At 45.0% G+C, this 21,485-nt stretch overlaps 1 protein-coding gene across 1 annotated transcript in view; it reads left to right on the top strand.

Moving 5' to 3' along the window:
• Window positions 1-17,789, top strand: part of FCHSD2 (FCH and double SH3 domains 2) — a gene marked incomplete at its 3' end in the record, with an annotated part of 166,427 nt that extends 148,638 nt beyond the window's left edge. The window contains exons 13-20 of the mRNA XM_080350470.1: window positions 7,350-7,511; window positions 12,966-13,100; window positions 13,470-13,553; window positions 13,661-13,838; window positions 14,936-15,156; window positions 15,947-16,076; window positions 16,212-16,294; window positions 17,706-17,789. Coding sequence (XP_080206596.1) covers window positions 7,350-7,511; window positions 12,966-13,100; window positions 13,470-13,553; window positions 13,661-13,838; window positions 14,936-15,156; window positions 15,947-16,076; window positions 16,212-16,294; window positions 17,706-17,789 — 1,077 coding nt within the window. The remainder of the gene's footprint in view (window positions 1-7,349; window positions 7,512-12,965; window positions 13,101-13,469; window positions 13,554-13,660; window positions 13,839-14,935; window positions 15,157-15,946; window positions 16,077-16,211; window positions 16,295-17,705) is intronic.
• Window positions 17,790-21,485: the final 3,696 nt, after the last annotated feature.

The following is a 21,485-nucleotide window of genomic DNA, read 5'->3' as shown; positions in this document are numbered from 1 at the left end:
TCCTGTTGGTGGAGGTGGAAATACGGCCTGTACATCCACTGGAGAGGGAAAATGAAGGATTAAAGCCTTGTTTAGTTTTTAATTGGAAATAGATGACTTGAGTGAGGCATTTGACACAGTGTCCCACAGCATCCTCACAGCTGAACTGGGGGAGTGAGGTCTGGATGATCGGGTAGTGAGGTGACTGTGAACTGGCTGAAGGGAAGAAGCCAGAGAGTTGTGGTCAATGGGGCAGAGTCCAGTTGAGGCCTGGATCTAGTGCAGTGCCTCAGGGGCAGTGCTGGGCCGCTGTTATTCAATATGTTCATCAATGACTTGGACGAGGGAACAGAGTGACTGTCAGCAAGTTTGCTGGTGACACCAAGCTGGGAGGAGTGGCTGACACGCCAGAGGCTGTGCTGCCATCAGAGACCTGGACAGGCTGAGAGTTGGGCAGGGAGAAATGTAATGAACTAGAACAAGGGCAAGTGTAGAGTCTTGGATCTGGGCAGGAACAACCCCAGGTTCCAGTGTAAGTTGGGGAACGAGCTGTTGGAGAGCAGTGTAGGGGAAAGGGACCTGGGGGTCCTGGGGACAGCAGGGTGAGCATGAGCCAGCACTGGGCCCTTGTGGCCAGGAAGCCAATGGTACCTGGGGTGGGTTAGAAGGGGGTGGTCAGTAGGTCCGAGAGGTTCTCCTGCCCCTCTGCTCTACCCTGGGGAGACCACACCTGGAATATTGTGTCCAGTTGTGGCCCCTCAGTTCCAGCAGGACAGGGAACTGCTGGAGAGAGTCCAGCGCAGCCACCAAGATGCTGAAGGGAGTGGAGCATCTCCCGTGTGAGGAAAGGCTGAGGGAGCTGGGGCTCTGGAGCTGGACAAGAGGACACTGAGGGGTGACCTCATTCATGTTTACAGATATCTAAAGGGTGAGTGTCAGGAGGATGGAGCCAGGCTCTTCTCGGTGACAACCAATGATAAGACAAGGGACAGTGGGTGCAAACTGGAACACAGGAGGTTCCACTGAAAGATGAGAAGAAACTTGTTCGTGGTGAGGGTGTCAGAGCCTGGCCCAGGCTGCCCAGGGAGGTTGTGGAGTCTCCTTCTGTGCAGACATTCCAACCCGCCTGGACACCTTCCTGTGTAACCTCATCTGGGTGTTCCTGCTCCATGGGGGGATTGCACTGGATGAGCTTTCCAGGTCCCTTCAACCCCTGACATTCTGGGATTCTGTGATATTTTTGAGGGAATAAGTGTTTCCTCCTGGTGATCCCTTGTTTCCCTTTTAACATTTTATTCCAACATAATGAAAGCATCAAACCCCAACTTATTTAGACATAATGATATTTGAATAAAGTGCTTCTATTTGTAAATACATAGCTGTTCCTGTGTGACAAGCTCCATAAATTTATAGTACTCTCTGGGATTTTCTTTTTTTTTCATATAGGTAGGAAGCTGTTAACCGTGGTCTACCAGTGTAATTATTTAGGTTTAAAACAAAATATATATGTATATATATATTTGTAAATAACATTATACATCTTTCAAGTGCAGGCCTGTCTTAATACTCTAAATACTTTTACGGCTTGTCTGCAGTGGAATGAAACTCCAAACATTTGTGGTTTGGAACAAACTTTGGTTGAATATGAAGAGCACTATGTGTAAATAGAGCGGGGTGACCCATTGGATTTGCCGGGTACCTCGAATTAAATACTCTTGTCTGAGCACAGTCAAGGATCTTGTTTATTTAACTCACAAGTTTGGCCCAACACACCAGTTTAAAGCAGCCCGAGTACTAGTAGGAATTACAGATGTTTACAGCGACTGATGTTTAGTGCTGTTGCGTAACTCGAGCTAATTGCAAATTGCATAACGAGGTAAAATAGCAAAACAACCAGGCTGGTCGCTTCTGAGGCAACTTTTGCTGAAGGTCTACGGGAAGTACTGGTGATATAATATCAGAAAATAAAGATAGATTAGGGGATGCTACTTTACTGCACAAGGGGAGGCTGAGGTTGGATGTGGGGAACAATTTCTTCCCCAAAGGGCTGTGGAGCATTGGAACAGGCTGCCCAGGGCAGTGCTGGAGTCACCATCCCTGGAGGGTTGGACAGACGGACATGAGGTTCTCAGGACTTGGGGCAGTGCCAGGGGTGGGTTATGGTTGGACTCGATCATCTTGAGGGGCTTTTCGAACCAAAAGGTTCTGTGATTCTATACACGGAGACATCTCAGCTCAGTAACATGATGAAATTGGGAGTTTCTCAACCTGAAGCAAATGACCAAAGGATGATGAGTCCACCAAAGCTGTTAACCCACCCCTGCCCTCCTGCAGTCACAAATCATCCCCAGATGAACTGGTTGCCTTGGACTAAGTTGTTCTTGCACCCCAAATGTCGGATCTGTGGGTCCATGTGCCGCTGCTGAGGTTGGACCTGATGATGCTCCAGCATCACGGAGCGACACGTGAGTTCATCAGGGCTGCAGGAGCATCCGAAGAAGAAGCAGCATCAGTGTTACCTTCAGTGGGTACCACAGTCACTCATCTCCCCTCCTCTCCAAGCAGATGTGGATTAGAATCACACAGATGTCATTAGAAAGTGGTTTTGCTCAATATCTTGAATATTTGTTCCCAGGAGAGAAGACCCAGCAGTGACATCTGTGCTATATAAGTGTGTCCTGTTTAGCTTCATATAGTGAGAAATCCGCTTCTCAATTCGATAAGTGCTCCTAAAACTATTTTTTTCCAAAGAACAGGTTAATGATTAATTAAAATTATTATTGTTTCCATGTTATTATTGCTTTAAAATACGCAAACTAATAGAAGTAAGAGCAAAAGAAAAACTGTAAGTGACAGGTTTTGTTTTTATAAGACCGATCAAGAGATAAAATGTCTATTCCATTCATCCCTGGAACTCAAAACACTTGTGATTTCAGACCTTCTTATAGCTCAGGTAAATATTTTCAATGGGTAGGGGCTTACAAGGCTGTCAGAAGATGCCGCAATTAAATTTAAAGGATATGCCTTTAATCATCATTGGGCTTGGTCTTTCTGAATCTTGACCTGAGTAGCGTGATGCATGTGAATATATTTTATCTCCATCCGTAATTATGTGGGAGAGCCTGTACAAAGATACATTTCACATACAAAGTTGTGCTTTTATCTGCTTTTAAAAATCACATTTCTTCTAAACAGGATTAAAAACAACATCTCTTACAAGTATTGCAGACGTGGTTTATCTAGACTTCAGCAAAGCCTTTGACACTGTCTCCCATAATATACTCCTGCAGAAGCTGGTGGCCCAGGGCTTAGACAAGTGCACTCTCTGCTGGGTTAAGAACTGGCTGGAGCGCCGGGCCCAGAGAGTGCTGGTGAATGGGGCTGCATCCAGCTGGTGGCCAGTCACTAGTGGTGTCCCCAGGGGTCAGTGTTGGGTCCAGTCCTGTTGAACATCTTCATTGATGATTTAGGTGAGGGGACTGAGACCACCATTAGCAAATTTGCTGATGACACCGAATTGGGAGGGAGTGTCAACCTGCTGGAAGGCAGGAGGGCTCTGCAGAGGGATCTGGATAGACTGGAAAAATGGGCTGATTCCAATGGGATGGAGTTCAACAAGGCCAAGTGCTGGGTGCTGCACTTTGGCCACAACAACCCCCTGCAGCGCTCTAGGCTGGCACAGAGTGGCTGGAGAGCAGCCAGGCAGAAAGGGACCTGGGGGACTAATGGACAGGAAGCTCAACATGAGCCACCAGTGTGCCCAGGTGGCCAAGAAGGCCAATGGTGTCCTGTCCTGTATCCAAACCAGCGTGGTCAGCAGGACAAGGGCAGTGATCCTTCCCCTGTGCTCTGCATTGGGGAGGCCACACCTGGAGTATTGTGTTCAGTTCTGGGCCCCTCAGCTCAGGAAAGAGATTGAAGTGCTGGAGCGGGTCCAGAGAAGAGCAACAAGACTGGGGAAGGGACTTGAGCACAAGCCCTATGGGGAGAGGCTGAGGGAGCTGGGCTTGTTTAGTCTGGTGAAGAGGACACTTAGAGGGGAGCTCAGCACTCTCTAGAACTACCTGAAGGGCAGTTCTAGCCAGGTGGGGATTGGGCTCTTCTCCAGGCAGTCAGCAATAGGACAAGGGGCCATGGGCTTCAACTCTGCCAGGGGAAATTGAGGCTGGAGATGAGAAAGCAATTCTGTGCAGAGAGAGTGGTCAGGCATTGGAATGGCTGCCCAGGGAGGTGCTGGACTCACCGGCCCTGGAGGTTTTTAAGCTGAGATTGGACATGGCACTTAGTGCCATGATCTAGTCAATGGGCTGGAGTTGGACCAAGGGGTGAACTGGATGATCTCTGAGGTCTTTTCCAACCCAGTCCATTCTGTGATTCTGTAACTGGCATTTTAATTCACCGTACATATAGTTTTTCATACTCTGCTGTGCTTCAGCCACTACAGAAAAAGTAATTTCTCTCTAATTTTTGCTTAGATCCGTCTGTTTCAGCTGATTTTGCTTTGTTGCCCCGTGACGGTGACGACTCGATGTGTCATTCAGGCAGCGATGCTGAATTAAGTGTTTCCCATCCCCGTGCAAGGGCGAGAAGAGAGAAAACTTTGCTATTTTGCACATTAACTTGCTAAAAACGAACAATGCTGTGAAAGGAAAGACAGGAAAATCTCCGGGGCGGTTCCCTGGGTTTCTGTGACTCACAAAGGGAACTTGGGTAAATCACTTGATTTTTGTTCCTCTGATGAGTAAGCGCAACAGGATGATGATGATGACGGGGCTGGAATGGACATAAATATCCTCAATTTTAGTCCTAAATTTGCACCCTTCTTGATGCGATCTTGGAAATTCTACTTTTCTTGAAATTCGGAATTTCACATTTCTTGAAATTCTCAATTTCTTCCTGTTACTCTCTCCGTTCCTTCTGTTTAGATTCTTAAATAATTGGATTATGTTGGTGGTTTGCTATGAATTTGTTAAAGCTTTGGCCCCATCAGTATTCATGTCATGAACCCAGCTCTCCGAAAACCCAAATTTTCATTCTGTTCGAAAGACAAAAATTCCGAAACAGTTTGTCGAGTGTGATCTTTATTTAATTTGGAAATTATTAAGATCATCCTTTTTCCATGACAAATAAGCTTCTTGTGCTCTCCGACAAGGGCTGATGGAAAATCGCTTCATTTTGAGGGGTTGGTGGGTTTGTGTTTGTGTGTCGCACTGGATTTATTTGGGTTATTGAGGCAATGTTTGGGTATTGAGGTGATATTTAGGTGTTGAGATGGTATTTGGGTATTGAGGTGATATTTGGGTATTGAGGCGATGTTTGGGTATTGAGATGATATTTGGGTATTGATGTGATGTTTGCGTATTGAGGTGATATTTCAATGTTGAGATAGTATTTGGGTATTGAGGTGATGTTTGGGTATTGATGTGATGTTTGGGTATTGATGTGATGTTTGGGTGTTGAGGTGATATTTGGGTGTTGAGATGGTATTTGGGTGTTGAGGTGATGTTTGGGTATTGAGGTGATGTTTGGGTGTTGAGATGGTGTTTGGGTATTGAGGTGATGTTTGGGTATTGAGGTGATATTTGGGTGTTGAGATGGTGTTTGGGTATTGATGTGATGTTTGAGTATTGAGGTGATATTTGGGTGTTGAGGTGATATTTGGGTGTTGAGATGGTGTTTGGGTATTGAGGTGACGTTTGGGTATTGAGGTGATATTTGGGCGTTGAGATGGTATTTGGGTATTGAGGTGATGTTTGGGTATTGAGGTGATGTTTGGGTGTTGAGTCGATGTTTGAGTGTTGAGGTGATATTTGGGTGTTGAGGTGATATTTGGGTGTTGAGATGGTATTTGGGTATTGAGGTGATGTTTGGGTGTTGAGGTGATATTTGGGTGTTGAGATGGTATTTGGGTGTTGAGGTGATGTTTGGGTATTGAGGTGATGTTTGGGTATTGATGTTATATCTGCGTATCGCATCCAGTTTAGTCACAACCCAAAAGGACATCCAAGCTGTGCAGCCCAGCAATTTTTAATTTTAAAAAATTAATTTTAAATTTAAAAATTCAAAATATTCATTTTAAAAATACCGTGAAGCACTGGCTTTTGTCTGGGTTTTTTCGCTTTGAAAATAATCTAAACTAACCGACCGCTAGAATATATGACTAGAAATTTAGCCTAAACTAATAGATGTTATTTTAAAAAGGAGAAGAAGGTTATTTGGAGTAGTCAGAATGGTTTGACAAACCATAGTGTTTGACCAGCCTGACAGCGTTCCACGATGATATGGCTGGCTGGGTAGGTGAGGGGAGAGTCTTGTTCAACCTGTTCATCAATGACGTGGATGAAGACACTGAGTGAACCCTCAGCCAGTTGGGAGATGATCCCAAACCGGGAGGACGGGCTGACACAGCAGAGGCTGCGCTGCCATCCAGAGAGACCTGGGCAGGCTGGACTGGGCAGAGAAGAGCTCAATGAAGTTCAACCAGGGCAAGTGTAGGAGGGACAACCGCAGGCACCGGTACACGTTGGGGTTGACCTGCTGGAGAGCAGCTTTGCAGAGAAGGACCTGGGAGTCCTGGGGGACAACAGATTGACCATGAGCAGCAATGAGCCCTGTGGCCAAGAGGCCAATGGTACCTGGGATGCATTAGGAAGAGTGTGAGCAGCAGGTCCAGGGAGGTTGTTCCTCCCCCTCTGCTCTGCCCTGGTGAGGCCGAATCTGGAGTACTGGGTCCAGTTCTGGGCTCCCCAGTTTGAGAAGGACAAGGAATTACTGGACAGAGTCCAGCCAAGGGCTACGAAGATGCTGAGGGGTCTGGAGCATCTTTGTGATGAGAGAGCTGGGGCTGTTGAGCTGGAGAAGAGAAGCTGAGAGGGATGTGATCAATGGATCAATATGTCAGGGTGAGTGTCAGAGGATGGACCAGACTCTGTTCAGTGGTGCCCAACGCCAGGGTGAGGGGCAACGGGCACAGACAAACACAGGAGACTCCATCTGAACATGAGGAGAAACTTCTTTGCTGAGAGGTGCCAGAGCCTGGCCCAGGCTGCCCAGAGCGGGTGTGGAGTCTCCTTCTCTGAGACATTCAAACCCACCTGGACATGACCCTGTGTGATCCGCTCTGGTGACCCTGTGTGAGCAGGTGGGTTGGGCTGGGGGATCTCCAAAGGTCCCTTCAACCCCAACCACCCTGTAATTCTGTAAAAACACCAACTTGGGGAATACTCTTCTACAAAACCATTCCCCGTCTCTCGCTCACACCACAGTCCTGCAGGCAAGGAAACGAAGAGCTGGCTGCGTTTCCCTGCAGAGCCACCCAAGTCATTTACGGATTGGGAAATAACCCTGCCTTTCGCATTTGAATTTTGCAGATAATCAAGCTGAAAGCCGAAGCCCGTCTGGAGCTGCTAAAGCAGATCGGCGTGTCCGTGGATACGTGGTTAAAAAGTGCCATGAACCAAGTGATGGAAGAGCTGGAGAACGAGCGCTGGGCTGGGCTGCCCTCGGTGACCAACAACGGCTCTGCGCACATGGTACCGTTTCCAACCTCACCTCGAACCCACGTGGTTCTTCTCTAGGAGAAATTCTCGGCTTAATATCAAATATGAAGGCAAATCGATAATATTTGGTTGGTTTTTAGGTAATGGGAATAATCTTGTAGCTTTTTGTGGCTGGAGTGTGTGGCTGAAGGTCATGGGAAAAAAGCAAAACATGCAAACAAACGAGACAGACATTTTACTGCCTGATTTTTGCATAATTTAGTGCACTGGATAGCATTTCAATGGCATATCCACACTCTAGCCTACCCTGGAAGCTGGTGGTAGGGTAAGAATGGTCTTAATCTCCTCAGACTTGGGTCAGAACGCAAAGATTCAACATCAGATGCCAGCTGACAAACTGCAGATCTAATGGTCATCCCCAGTGATCTGGGATTCATTCAGTTATGTTCTTACTTGCTCCACTATCACCATGGACTACGTTTTTGTTTCCCACAAGAGAGAATGTCTTGGTAGAAGATGATGTATTTGGTAGAAGATGATATATCCAGAACAGTCTAGATGACAGGTAGCTCTACTTGCAGAGAAACCTGATGAGAATGCGTCTCTGCTTTACTTTACCAACGTGTAGTATAACAAGGAAGGGAGAGAAATGGTGAGAATGAAAGTGAGCAGCAACCAGACAGAAAAATCCCAAACAAAACTGAAAGAAAACAATACAAAATGAAACAAAACCCCAAAACAAACAAACAAAACCCCACAAAAACAACCAACCAAAAAAACAGCCAAAAAAATGCCAAACAAGCAGAACAAACCAAAAGGATTTAAGGCTTTCTGGCTCCTGTTGCTGAGTTTACTTTAGACTTATTCTTCTGACCTTGGGGAAATCCAGGGACCTTTCTTTGCCATCTCTTGAAAAGAAAAATGTCTGCGTGGTTCTTTGAAGTTTCATTAATAGTTTATGACGTTATCTGAGATATTTGTACAATACTTGTATGAAAGGCTTTTCTTTAATTTCCAAAATATCTAGAAACTGTATCACACATCATCTGGTGAAGAGTAACGTATGTGCTGGTTGCAGTGAAAGGCATCAGGAAGGCAAAGCCTCTTTTCCAAATTGATATGGCTACTTGAGATGACAATTTGACTCATTAAAAAACCCATCAGGAAAAGGCTTTGGCGAACACCCACTCAACTGAAATTCCTGAAGTTTTAGTCAGTTCGTCTCCAATTTTACATTTTCTCTCTGTCTTTATATATTTAATATTCAACAAAATTCAGAGGCTTTTATAATGGGCCGATTCCAATGGGATGAAGTTCAACAAGGCCAAGTGCCGGGTGCTGCACTTTGGCCACAACAACCCCCTGCAGCTCCAGGCTGGGCACAGAGTGGCTGGAGAGCAGCCAGGCAGAAAGGGACCTGGGGGACTAATGGACAGGAAGCTCAACATGAGCCACCAGTGTGCCCAGGTGGCCAAGAAGGCCAATGGTGTCCTGTCCTGGATCCAAACCAGCGTGGTCAGCAGGACAAGGGCAGTGATCCTTCCCCTGTGCTCTGCATTGGGGAGGCCACACCTGGAGTCTTGTGTTCAGTTCTGGGCCCCTCAGCTCAGGAAAGAGATTGAAGTGCTGGAGCGGGTCCAGAGAAGAGCAACAAGACTGGGGAAGGGACTTGAGCACAAGCCCTATGGGGAGAGGCTGGGGGAGCTGGGCTTGTTTAGTCTGGTGAAGAGGAGGCTTAGAGGTGAGCTCAGCACTCTCTAGAACTACCTGAAGGGCAGTTCTAGCCAGGTGGGGATTGGGCTCTTCTCCAGGCAGTCAGCAATAGGACAAGGGGCCATGGGCTTCAACTCTGCCAGGGGAAATTGAGGCTGGAGATGAGAAAGCAATTCTGTGCAGAGAGAGTGGTCAGGCATTGGAATGGCTGCCCAGGGAGGTGCTGGACCCACCGGCCCTGGAGGTTTTTAAGCTGAGATTGGCCATGGCACTTAGTGCCATGATCTAGTCAGTGGACTGGAGTTGGACCAAGGCTTGGACTGGATGATCTCTGAGGTCTTTTCCAACCCAGTCCATTCTGTGATTCTGTGATAAAGTCCTGGTTTGCATGTGGATACTTTTCTAAGTATAATCTTCATACACTATTAAAATTACTTAATTAACACTTTAATTTAAATGCCTTGGACAACCAGAATGTATGTTCTGTGTAACAAAACCTTCATGGGCAATGTGGTTTTTCAGCACATAACAAATGATTTGCAGGAGGATTTGCCTTCACTGACCACCTAAGAGAAGGAAAAATCTCCATTTCAGCAAGTATGTGGTATCTATGCAGAAAAAATCCTGCTTGTTCCCATGTTTCATCGTGGTTTTCTGCTTCTTTGTTGTTTTCTTGGTAATGGTGGCAAACCCGTAGAGGGAAACGGGGTTTTTTTTGGATTTACAGCTATTTTCATGTAGGTCAACAATAGTTCAGAACAGCGAGTGAGCAAATCCTGAGGCTCCCGAATCTGCTCTGTGTTTTCTTCACAATTTTGGGATGTTTCTTCTCAGACGTTGCAGCAGAGCTCACACATGGTGACACGGATTTGCAGAACGTTATTCCCATGGTTAATAGCAAAATTAGAGTCATGGAAACATTTTGGTTGGAAGAGACCCTCAAGATCATCGAGTCCAACCATAACCCACCCCTGGCACTGCCCCATGTCCTGAGAACCTCATGTCCATCTGTCCAGCCCTCCAGGGATGGTGACTCCAGCACTGCCCTGGGCAGCCTGTTCCAATGCCCCACAGCCCTTTGGGGAACAAATTGTTCCCAAATCCAACCTCAACCTCCCCTGGCGCAACTTGAGGCCGTTTCCTCTGCTCCTGGCGCTTGTTCCTGGGGAGCAGAGCCCGACCCCCCCTGGCTCCAAGCTCCTTTCAGGCAGTTCAGAGATCAGAAGGTCTCCCCTCAGCTCCTGTTCTCCAGCTGAACCCCCCAGGTCCCTCAGCCGCTCCCATCACACTTGTGCTCCAGCCCCTCACCAGCTCCGTTCCCTTCTCTCAACTCGCTCCAGCACCTCAATGCCTGTCTTGGCGTGAGGGGCCCAAAACTGCCCCCAGGACTGGAGGTTTGGCCTCACTTTAATTAGAGACTAAAGTTGGAATATGCACATCCAAGCTTCATTCTTCCCAAATCCCAAAGCAGTTCTCGTGCCGAATTTCATTCCAGCCCCTCTCCAGCCAGGAGAGCTGGGGATACGTCACAGAGCTGCGTTTAACGGTGCTTTTTTCCCTTTTCTTCCTATACTCCACCTCCTTAAACTTCCCGCTGTGTATCTTGGCTCACACCAAACACCTTGTTCTCTGTCTCATTGGCCGTGCCGACATTTGGCCCTGGATCCAAACCCCGTGCTGGTCCCCGGCCGGCGAACAGATGCCACAGCATGGGAGGTTCAGCTCTGATCCTTATTTTCCGCTTTTACACTTACGAACGTACCCATAGACATAAAAAGACGCTGTTGACCTTGACAAGCCGGACAAGCACAGCCCATAGCTGGAATTCTTAGAACCATTACCCAAATTACGCTGCTTGCAATTATTACCATTACGGCAGCGGCGATTCCCTTCATCCTTGTCGAGTGGACGACGTTTCATGATCAAAACCCAGTTACCTGCCATCCTTACATCCTTTACTCTTTGTGTTTGTCGCGACGTTATTTTTCCAGCAAAGCTCTCCATATATTTTCTTTTAAGGAGCTTAAAGCAAAAAGTAGCGTCGGTGGCTCGATATTAAATCATTTATTTAACCTGCTGCGCTAATATAACGAGCTGAAGAATTTAATATCCGATCGCCTCTCCGGTTGGCCGACTGATTTAATGAAGAAACACGTAATCTTGGGAGGGTGTATTTCTTATTCCAAACCACTTTTATCATCATTTTGAATTTTAATCGTCACCTGTAAAACATGCACGATACTCCTCTTACATTCTGATGTCGTTGGGAAACCTTTATGCTGCCTACAAGAAATATATTGTAAATATTATGTCATTTAATCAGAAAAAGCAGAGAAAATAACGTCTTTATGGAGTTTGTGTTTTCTGTATCCAACCGTGATTATCATCTGATACCACCAACCTGTGCAAAGCAAATTGTGGTTTCAGTCCCTAAAACCTAAATACATGTTGCAAAATGCTCCCCGGCTCTGTCGAAAGATGAGTTTGATGAACCAAACTGCCAAGTTTTCTGTCTCATTAACGCCGTTTTCCCTCCGCCTGCCTAAATGTTTCTATTCGAGGAGCCGGAGAGGCCCACACGCTGCAAATTCAAATGGATTTTTCCTCCTCGTGTTTGAAAACCGGGACCAGATGTTTTACAAACGAGTCTTTTCTAGACATTAAACAAGAATTTCCATGATGGTTCATACGACTGTCAGCTGAACGTCAGCTCTGGCTGCTGGGACACAGCAAAAGGAGTTAGAAATTAGGGGGGAAACCTTAAATTTGCTGTAATTTAGGGTTGGTTGGTAATTTATCAATAACATTAACAAGGGAGGACTGCGAATTTGTGTTTGTGGTTATTTTGTTGCTGCAAAATCCATGGGTGCGTTTGAGTAGCAATGAATGGAACCGTGTTGGGGGGACTTCATATTAATTACAAGGATGTGTCCTAAAAATTGTAACATAAAAATTAATGAAGGCAGAAAATCATGAAGCTTTGTGCTCTTCTGCTTCAGGCCTAGAAGAGCAAAGATGTTCCAGAGCAGAGTTAAGACAGACAGGGAGCCTCTTTTTAGTCTCAGCCTAACTTTTGTTGATGTATCAGCCTTTCGGTCTTCACGAGAAATACCAAATTCACTCCTAAATGGACAGGAATAAATAAAGAGAAGATGGCAAATACACAACAGTGTTGCTTTTGAGTCAAAGGACTTGCCTGTTTTCATATGAGATAAAGTGTTTATTCCAAGTTTAAGGCCAAGGCACAGCTCACGTTAACGTTCCCCCAGCTACATTTATAGAAACTTGAAGTATTCAAGTATTTCCACTGCAGTTTCATTCCGTAATTCGTGGTTGCAGGTACATTCATCTTTTCATAAAATAAATTCTCCGTAAGTGACTCTTTTTTCCATTAAACTCTTGGCCGTTCCTCTGAAATGGCACCACAAGGTCCGTTAGTCACTGTTTCACAGCTTCAATAAAAAATAGACGATTGTCCAGCTGAGTTGGAGCTGCCAAGATGTCTTCCTGTTGTTTTTAAAGACGTTTTTAAGTCTTGAATGAAGAAATAGAACTAAGTAAAGATGTCGTTTGGTGACAGCTCTTGTTCTTTTGCTTCCCTATATTGGCTTTGTTTGCTGACTCAGACTCGAATATTGGGTTTTAATCCAGTTTAATAATCTCGAGGACTAAAAAACCAACACCGAAGAATATTTATCAATTCATTATTCTTCTTATTTCTTCACTTATTTTTTAATGTGATGCTATAACGCCAAATTGGATTTGTTTTCGTAGATTAACGCTGACGCAGAAAAGGAAGAAGGGGAAGAGTTTGAAGACAACATGGATGTGTTTGACGACAGTAGTTCTAGTCCTTCTGGTACTCTAAGAAATTATCCCCTCACCTGCAAAGTTGTTTATTCATATAAGGTTTGTGATTTGGTTAAAAAACAATGAGTAGAAATATGAATAATGCAACAAACAACTAATAGATGTAACGTCTGTGGGAGGTAGAACGTTGGAATTTGGCTCAATAATGGTTCGCATTAAATACATCTAGTTGGGAAAGCTGCGGCAGATTTAGTTGCAGAGTAAGGAGTAATTAGGGTTTCAAAAGTAAATGGGGTTCGAGGTCTGTCCTGTCAAGACAAACACCCTTATAAATATGATTTAAAGTTTGCTACATCATAAAATTTTCGATTTTTTAGAGCCATTTAAGTTTTAATAAAAACCTGGATGAGAATATTCCTTACACTGCACCTGAAAACACTTCTCTGCTCTCCCCATTTCCTCCTTCAGGCTTCTCAGCCGGATGAACTGACCATAGAGGAGCACGAGGTGTTGGAGGTTATCGAGGATGGAGATATGGAAGACTGGGTGAAGGTATCGATTTCTCTGAGATTATTTTCTTTTTGCTGTCGCTTTGAGAAGTGAAACTTGGGATGGGTGAAAACATTAGGATTATTGTCATTTCTGTCATTTGCTCCCAGGCCCGGAACAAAGTGGGGCAGGTGGGCTACGTGCCCGAGAAGTACCTGCAGTTCCCGACGTCCAGCAGCCTCCTGAGCATGTTGCAGTCACTGGCGGCGCTGGACGCGCGGTCCCACACCTCCAACAACTCCACCGAGGCCGATTTAGTCTCAGGCAGCCTGAACGGAGACTCCAGCGGTAAATACCAAGAAATTAATTAATCCTGTGTTGAGCTTGTTCTTAAAATCGTTCTGCATATGGACTTTGGATGTCGTACGGGAGAGTTTTGTAGAATCGTGGAACAGTTTGGGTTGGGGAACCATCAAAGCTCCCCCAGTGCCCCCCCTGCCATGAGCAGGGACATCTTCACCAGCTCAGGTTGCTCAGAGCCCCGTCCAGCCTGGCCTGGGATGTCTCCAGGGATGGTTCATCCACCACCTCTCTGCCCAACCTGGGCCAGGCTCTCACCACCCTCAGGGCAACAATTTCTTCCTCATATGTAATCTAGGTCTCCCCTCCTTTAGTTTAAAACCATCACCCCTTGTCCGGTCACAAAAGGCCGTGCTCAAAAGTCTGTCCCCATCATTCTATTTGACCTGTTTCTGAGCACAACTGTTCTCAGTCATCTCATAGCAAATCTGTATGATTTACCAATCTCATAGAGTTAAGCTTAACTAAAATTAAGGAAAACTAAAATAATATGAATGCTAGAATCATTTAGAATCATTATAGAATCATCAGAATCCCAGAATGTGAGGGGTTGGAAGGGACCTGGAAAGCTCATCCAGTGCAATCCCCCCATGGAGCAGGAACACCCAGATGAGGTTACACAGGAAGGTGTCCAGGCGGGTTGGAATGTCTGCACAGAAGGAGACTCCACAAGCCCCTGGGCAGCCTGGGCCAGGCTCTGCCACCCTCACCACGAACAAGTTGCTTCTCAAATTTAAGTGGAACCTCTTGTGTTCCAGTTTGAACCCATTACCCCTTGTCCTACCATTGGTTGTCACTGAGAAGAGCCCGGCTCCATCCTCCTGACACTCCCCCTTTCCATATTGATCCCCATGAATGAGTCCCCCCTCAGTGTCCTCTTGTCCAGCTCCAGAGCCCCAGCTCCCTCAGCCTTTCCTCACACGGGAGATGCTCCACTCCCTTCAGCATCTTGGTGGCTGCGCAGGACTCTCTCAAGGAAAAAAGGCCTTTAGGATCAAGCCCAACCATAAAAATATACATAGTACTTACTATTTATATTAAGCTCACGCCGAATACACTTTTCTTTTTCCTCTTCCGTTCTTCAGTCTGTTTTGTAAAAGCACTTTATGATTACGAGGGCCAGACAGATGACGAGCTGTCCTTCCCGGAAGGAGCCATCATCCGCATCTTGAACAAGGAAAACCAAGACGACGATGGTTTTTGGGAAGGAGAATTCAACGGGCGCGTCGGGGTGTTCCCGTCGGTGTTGGTCGAGGAGCTGACGGCCTCCGAAAACGGAGACGCTCCGTGGATTGGAGATACTCAGGTGCGGAAAGAGGTTTTAGAGCGGGTTTGCGAGGCTTGCGAAGATCCGCTGCTGCTTCGGGGGAAAAAATCAGAACAAATTTAAGCAAATAAACCCCCTGAGTTCTTCTTACCTTTTAGTTTCTTACCCAGCCTAATAATGATCAGCTGATATTTTGACAAACGTAACGGATTCGGGAATAAAGGCGAGTGTTGGGGTAGAAAGGGAATGAAGCGAAGGAGACAATTCACAGTCTAGTTTTTGTAATTTATGGTGTAGACTGCGACATCAGACAGAACCTGGCAAAGAAGCAAATTACAGGCTCTCTCAGCCCTAATTTAACGTTTTCATACTTAAATCTGTGCTGTATCCTCCCCATTTTTGAAGGGGAGAATACTGGCAAATATTGTATTACAGTAATTTTGGCAAAAAGTCCTAATTTCAGTATAGTCCTGGAATCCTTAGATCCGATTAGAAAATCAGACACATCCTCATGTGTAATTGTGTTAGAATGAGCACTTCCATGTTCCGTAGAAAGTCATTTCTCCGGTGTTTTTATTCTTTGCTTTGAGATGATGATGCAAACTTAATATAGAAATGAAATATATACAATGAGTCGGGATAAAACTCACGGTCGTAACGGGATAGAATTCACAATTGTGAATATACATGCAGAGAGATGCACTCGATGGAATGATTTCTTTTCAGATAACCTTCAAAAAATACTAAATTACCCAGGAGAGGATGAAAATTTCCGCTCGGTGACAACCTGTGATTTAAATAAACCATGTAATCGCTCTTTTTACCGCAGGTATCGCCGACTCCGAAGCCAAATCACAACCTCCCGCCGCTGCCGCTCTATGACCAACCTCCCACCAGTCCCTACCACAGTCCGGAGAAAAGAGCTTCTCAGTATTTCCCCAGATCGCCCTCAACTAACGGTACGAAATGTTATGATAGTCAAATTTTGGCTCTAAACGCTTCATTTCCAATGTCCACATTTCGTTTTGCAAAATAAAGCCGATTCGGTGATACCGAGTGGCTGGTTTTCGATGGGTTGTTGGTTGCTCTTCCAGAAAACAGCTTCGGTTCGGAGTCCCCTGGCTTTTCGCAGCCTCCGCGGATTCCTCCCGAAACGTCCTACGGCAAACTGCGGCCTGTAAGTGAAAACCAGAAACTGGTTGGGTTTATTGGCGCTCCGAGTTTCACTAAATCAACGTCGGTCCATTCCAATCAGGGCAGGGATACAGCACCTGGTGATTTGGCTCCTCATGTTCTGCAAATGCAATTTATACATATAAAAAACGCGATGGCGCAAGAAAAAGGGCGTTCGCTCCCCTTTGGTAATGAGCTTGAACTCCATCCATCCCCTGTCGTTCCTCTAACCTGTAATATCCCATTTCTCCGCGTGAATGTGGGAATCGTGAAACATAACCTGGGAGGAAATGACACCAGAATGACAGTAAAATAGATGGTAGGCGATAAACTTATATTGGGAGATCATTTCTGTTCTTGCCACGTATAATAACCCCTAAACAAAACTAAAAGAGGTGGCGAATAAATGCCACAACAGTTTAATCGTGATTTCTACAATGGCTTCTTTGCCGGCAGATTTAATCTGTGGCTCTTGGAACTCGATTGCATTTGGGGTTACATTTATTTCCAAACCGCTTGATTTGAGGGGTTTGGCTTAAAAACTCTTCACAATAAGATCTTTATCTTTTGCGATGTCTAGAAAGAAAGATTTTTGCCAGGAGAGGAAGAATTTAATCACTTTGAACTTGTAGAATCCGTCTCCTCACATTAAATTTGACATCAAGTTTTTGGGGGTTTCCGAGTCCTAAATGAAATCATATTAAGATGTAAAATCTTTATTTTCCTGGGATTCTCAGTGAATGAGGCTGCAGTAAAAGAGCAATTTTGGATGTTCAAAAATGATACTCTGAATATTCCAATAGTCACTGAGTTATCCTTATTTATCTACATACGCAAGGCAGAGATTGTTCTGCATCATTAAGTAGATAAATATTGAACGGAGAAGTTTCACGTTGTCTTATCGCCTTGTAAAAAGACACAGATTCAGCTTTTCCAGTGTAAAAATCACATCTAATTTCAGGTGTGTATCGTTCAGGGTTGATTCAATGGGCTTAAATTGGATTGTTTGATTAAATACAACGAAGCTACTTAAATGCAATGAGAGGTTTGTGTAGTGTCCGGCCAATGTAATTAACAGCAAGGGCATCATCACGTTCCAGTGTTTAATACCGAGTCTAAAGTCCGTCCCAGGTTTATGTCTTGGATTATCTGCGGGTACAGGCAGAATTAGATGAGTTATTACCCTTGGTGTGTTCGCACTGTCACGATTCCTCATCATCCTGGGGAAAAATCACCAGGTTCTAACGAAGAACCTTGATGGCTTAATTAAAAACCAGCTGGTTACTCCCCGTAGTTCCATCCATCTTAATATAAAATCCATATATTCACATCACCTTGAGCTCCAAGCCCCAAATCACAGTTTTTAGCCTCTACAAGTGCCAAAATTCAGACGGTTTTGTGATTTCTCACCATAGGTGAGAGCGGCTCCACCACCCCCAACGCAGCATCATCGGCGGCCAACGGAGAAGATCGAGGACGTGGAGATCACGCTGGTCTAAGGCCGGGACTAGTTAAGCCGTAGCACTCCCAATCAAGACCAAACGCAAGATTTGGTTGAGCTCGTTTGTTTTTTAGGCACCTTTGCATGATGAAGACTTTGAATAGAGCAAGAGATAGGGAGGATTTGATGTGGCGGTGAGCCGGTGGATTCCTTCCCGCAGTCATGAATATTTCGTGCCTTTTTTTGGGGTTTCTTTGGGGGTTGTTTTGATTTCTAGACATCATTCTTCCTCTCTTAGCACAAACCAAGCCGGGCCAAACAGCGAGCAGAGGATTATTTGCCGCGGAGCAGGTTTGGCGCTTGGCTGAAAACGGTCAATTTTTATACGGAGGCTGAGGAAAAAGCAAAAGAAAAGCCTCATTCCTACAATTTAGTCGTCGCATCCTTCGCTCATGTGCGTTAGTACAGTATATTACTGTCGCCGTAGGAATGTGGTAAGGATTGTCGGTTCTTCAAGTAGCGTCACTCGTCTGATTAGCTCCTAATCGGATCTCGCGGAACGGAAAAGGGAACGGAACAAATGAATCTAAGGAGAGGCTGGATCCTCTTGAAAAATCCCCTCGCAGAAAGGAAGACGCAGGAAAAGTTAATCGTATAGGTAAGGAAAACTTGAGGCAGATCACGCGGCGTTAATTCCATTGACGCCCCCCTCTTCGGTAATTAACAGTTAACCGGAACTAAATGTTCTTTGTATTAATATTTATGCAGTACATTTAGTAATAGAGTCTCTAATACGGAGGTGCTGAATTAGTAGCAACATCTTGTTCCGTAGCGTAAGCCAACTGGTAGAAAAGTCAGTGAGGTTTTGTCTAGACCTGGAAACTGAGCTTCATTTGCTTTGTTTTCTTAGCAGATTTTGGGCAATTTTTACTTTTTTTTTAAAGTATTTGGGTCACTCTTACCCCAGTTATTGCCGTGTGCTTTATAATCCAACGCTAGCAGTGTATCCTTGTCATCAAAACATCTGGCTAGAGGTAGAAGTTCCATTTAGAGCTATTTACACGCGTTATTTAGGTTTCGCATCGGATGCTCCTGTAGCATTTTCCCTTGAACCAGCCAAAGCCCCCCAAAAATTTTGTGGAGCCTTCGTCCCAACTTTGTGACCAAGCCTATGGTCTCAACTTACTCTAAGGCAAGAAAAGAATTCCAAAAAATCCAATTTTCAATCAGAATCGATATTTGTTGTTTGCAAGGAAAGCGTTCTGAGGCGCAACACGGTCAGAACAAAGGGAAAAACTGGATGGAAACAGCTTTTTCTTTGTGTGCTTACTGAATTAATTCCAGCCATCTCCATCAGGTCAAAGCTTCGCTTAAAAGGCGTCACAAGGTTGGGTTTTTCGTGGTTTATGGATTCTTTAATGCGCTCTTATGTCTTCATTTTGTTATTCCTAAGCCAGTAAGTTTTCTACCTTTCATTTACTAACAAGGGCTATTTTTTGAGGCTGCATTTACACACAAAATTCATCTAACAAGATTTTTATCATCAACTTTGCACATACTTGGGTCTCCGAGACGTTTGTGTTTGCCAATCTCCTTTCCCAGTGGGATCTTAAACCAAAAGTGGGGCCGTTGGAAGGAAAATCATTCATGGATCAGTTCGGAAACCGGCGACTGTCCAATGAAGGTTTTTTCCATCTTTGTCATTCTTTTTGCACCTCTTGTCCTGTTGATCTGTTCGAGGTCTTTTTTATGTGTTTATCGAACTTATTCTTAAGTTTAAAAGAAAGAAAAGGTTTTAAAAAGAAGATTTAACTGTTTGCGATGATTTCGAAAGCGCAGAAGAAAAGCAACTATTGCCATAGTGTTCACGTTCCATTTCTTTGGCCAGTTTGATTCTGTGTCCTTCACACCCGGACTTTTCGAAGTTCAGAAAGTGTTATTTAAAGTCTCTTTAGTTGTATTTTAAAATATTTTCTGTAAGAGCTGCTAATTTTATTTAAAAAGGAAAAACAAACAAAAAAAAAAGTAAGTTGTACAAATATGCCTCCTTTTTACCTATGATTTCTTCATACAGGGCATGTATCGGCCGTATCATCGTGTACAGCGTCAGTACACTGAAAGCATTGCCTGCAAATGCTTTCTTTATATTGGCTGTAAAAAGTTTGTATTTATTATGTATAAAAAGTTGAATAATAAAAAAAGTGGAACTCAATCTGGGATGTCACCTCCATACAAACATCGGCCCAGTGGCCAAACGGCGTCGGAAAAATGTGGATGGAGATGGAGAAATGCCAAACCCGGAGAGCCAGGGACAAAGCTCCTGTTACCAAAAGAATTGCTTAATAGCCTTCATGCAATTAGGATAATTACATAAAGAAAGAGAGGGGGAGAGTGATTGATGACAGCTCTTCAGTGCGATTGTCCCTTAATAGGGTTGATTTGCTTAATGACGTGAGGAATATCATCCCTGCATCCCAAACCTCTCCCTCTTTACAATCCCTTGGGGTTTCCCTGATGTGTTTTCTTCACCTTCTCAATGGTGTATTTTCCTCCTGATTTTTGCTTCCAGCTGTTGGGACTTGAGTGTTTTACCCTCTGAAAACATCTGGCTGCGGCGATGGGTTTGATCTTTACTCATCCATTTCTGCTCCTCACATAGAACACTTACAACATCATCATTTTCCCTGCGCTCCCGCAGCCTCTTCCTTTGGGAAATCCCATCTTAAACCTCGACAATGGTATAATTAAAACCAACGCGCAGCTCCGCTTGCGATCCTTTCACTGCCAGCATCGCTTAGAGATGACGATAATCCTCAAATCCACCAATGGTGCCACTTGTCATGTTTTTGATAGACCCGCTTCGTGTGTCCACTTTTTCACCTTCCCCCTTTTCCTTAGAACACAACAAACCCAGCGGATAATGACGCCGGGATCGCGTCGTTGTCACCATTAACGTGAGCAGAACGTATTTCCATGAAAAATCTCACCCCGATATGTTTTACCAGCACGTTTTCAGGCCAAAAAAAAAGGTGTTGAGTAAAATCAAAGTCTCCGTGGTTCTATATCCCACTCAGGATATTTAGAGAAGCAGCACGGGGAACGTGGCCGGTGAAATGTTGGTCTCTGGAAGGCGGCAGGAGGGTTGTTGTCTCCGTTAAAAAACAGGGTTTTCTCTGATGGTTCCCAGCTTTTCAAAAAGGAGAATCATGGAATCATAGAATCATTTTGGTTGGAAGAGACACCCTCAGGTTCATCGAGTCCAACCACAACCCGACTCCAGCACTGCCCCATGTCCCTGAGAACCTCATCTAAAAGCCTTTTCAGCCCCTCCACATCCAACCTCAACCTCTTCTTTGCAGGGGACACAAATCTCAGCCATGGCTGTATAGAAGAAATAGCTTTAATAATTTACTAGGAGAAAACTTTTACTCGGCCCTTCTCAATGTTATCCCCTGCTGGGTCTGCCGTGTGTGATATAAACTAAATTGTGGTTTGCTACAGATAAAATAATTCCAGGGTGCATTTCTGCGGGGATCAGTTTTCCCGTGGGATGTAGAGCACGTTCCAGGACATTAAAAAGCAGCCTGGCTACCTGCTGCCGGCCGTTTATCTTCAACTCGCGCAGCTGTAACGTGACTGTTCCCAAACGCCGCTACGTTGAGACGCCGAGTGACTGCGCTCGTACTTCAGCAAACGCGTTCTCGTCCTCCTCTCCCGGACGCACGCAGGTTATTCACCGCACATCTGGTGTGTA

Source organism: Nesoenas mayeri (genome assembly GCF_963082525.1).
Source record: "Nesoenas mayeri genome assembly, chromosome: 1".
NCBI classification, from domain to species: Eukaryota; Metazoa; Chordata; class Aves; order Columbiformes; family Columbidae; genus Nesoenas; species Nesoenas mayeri.
This window is presented reverse-complemented; position numbering and strand designations above follow the sequence as displayed.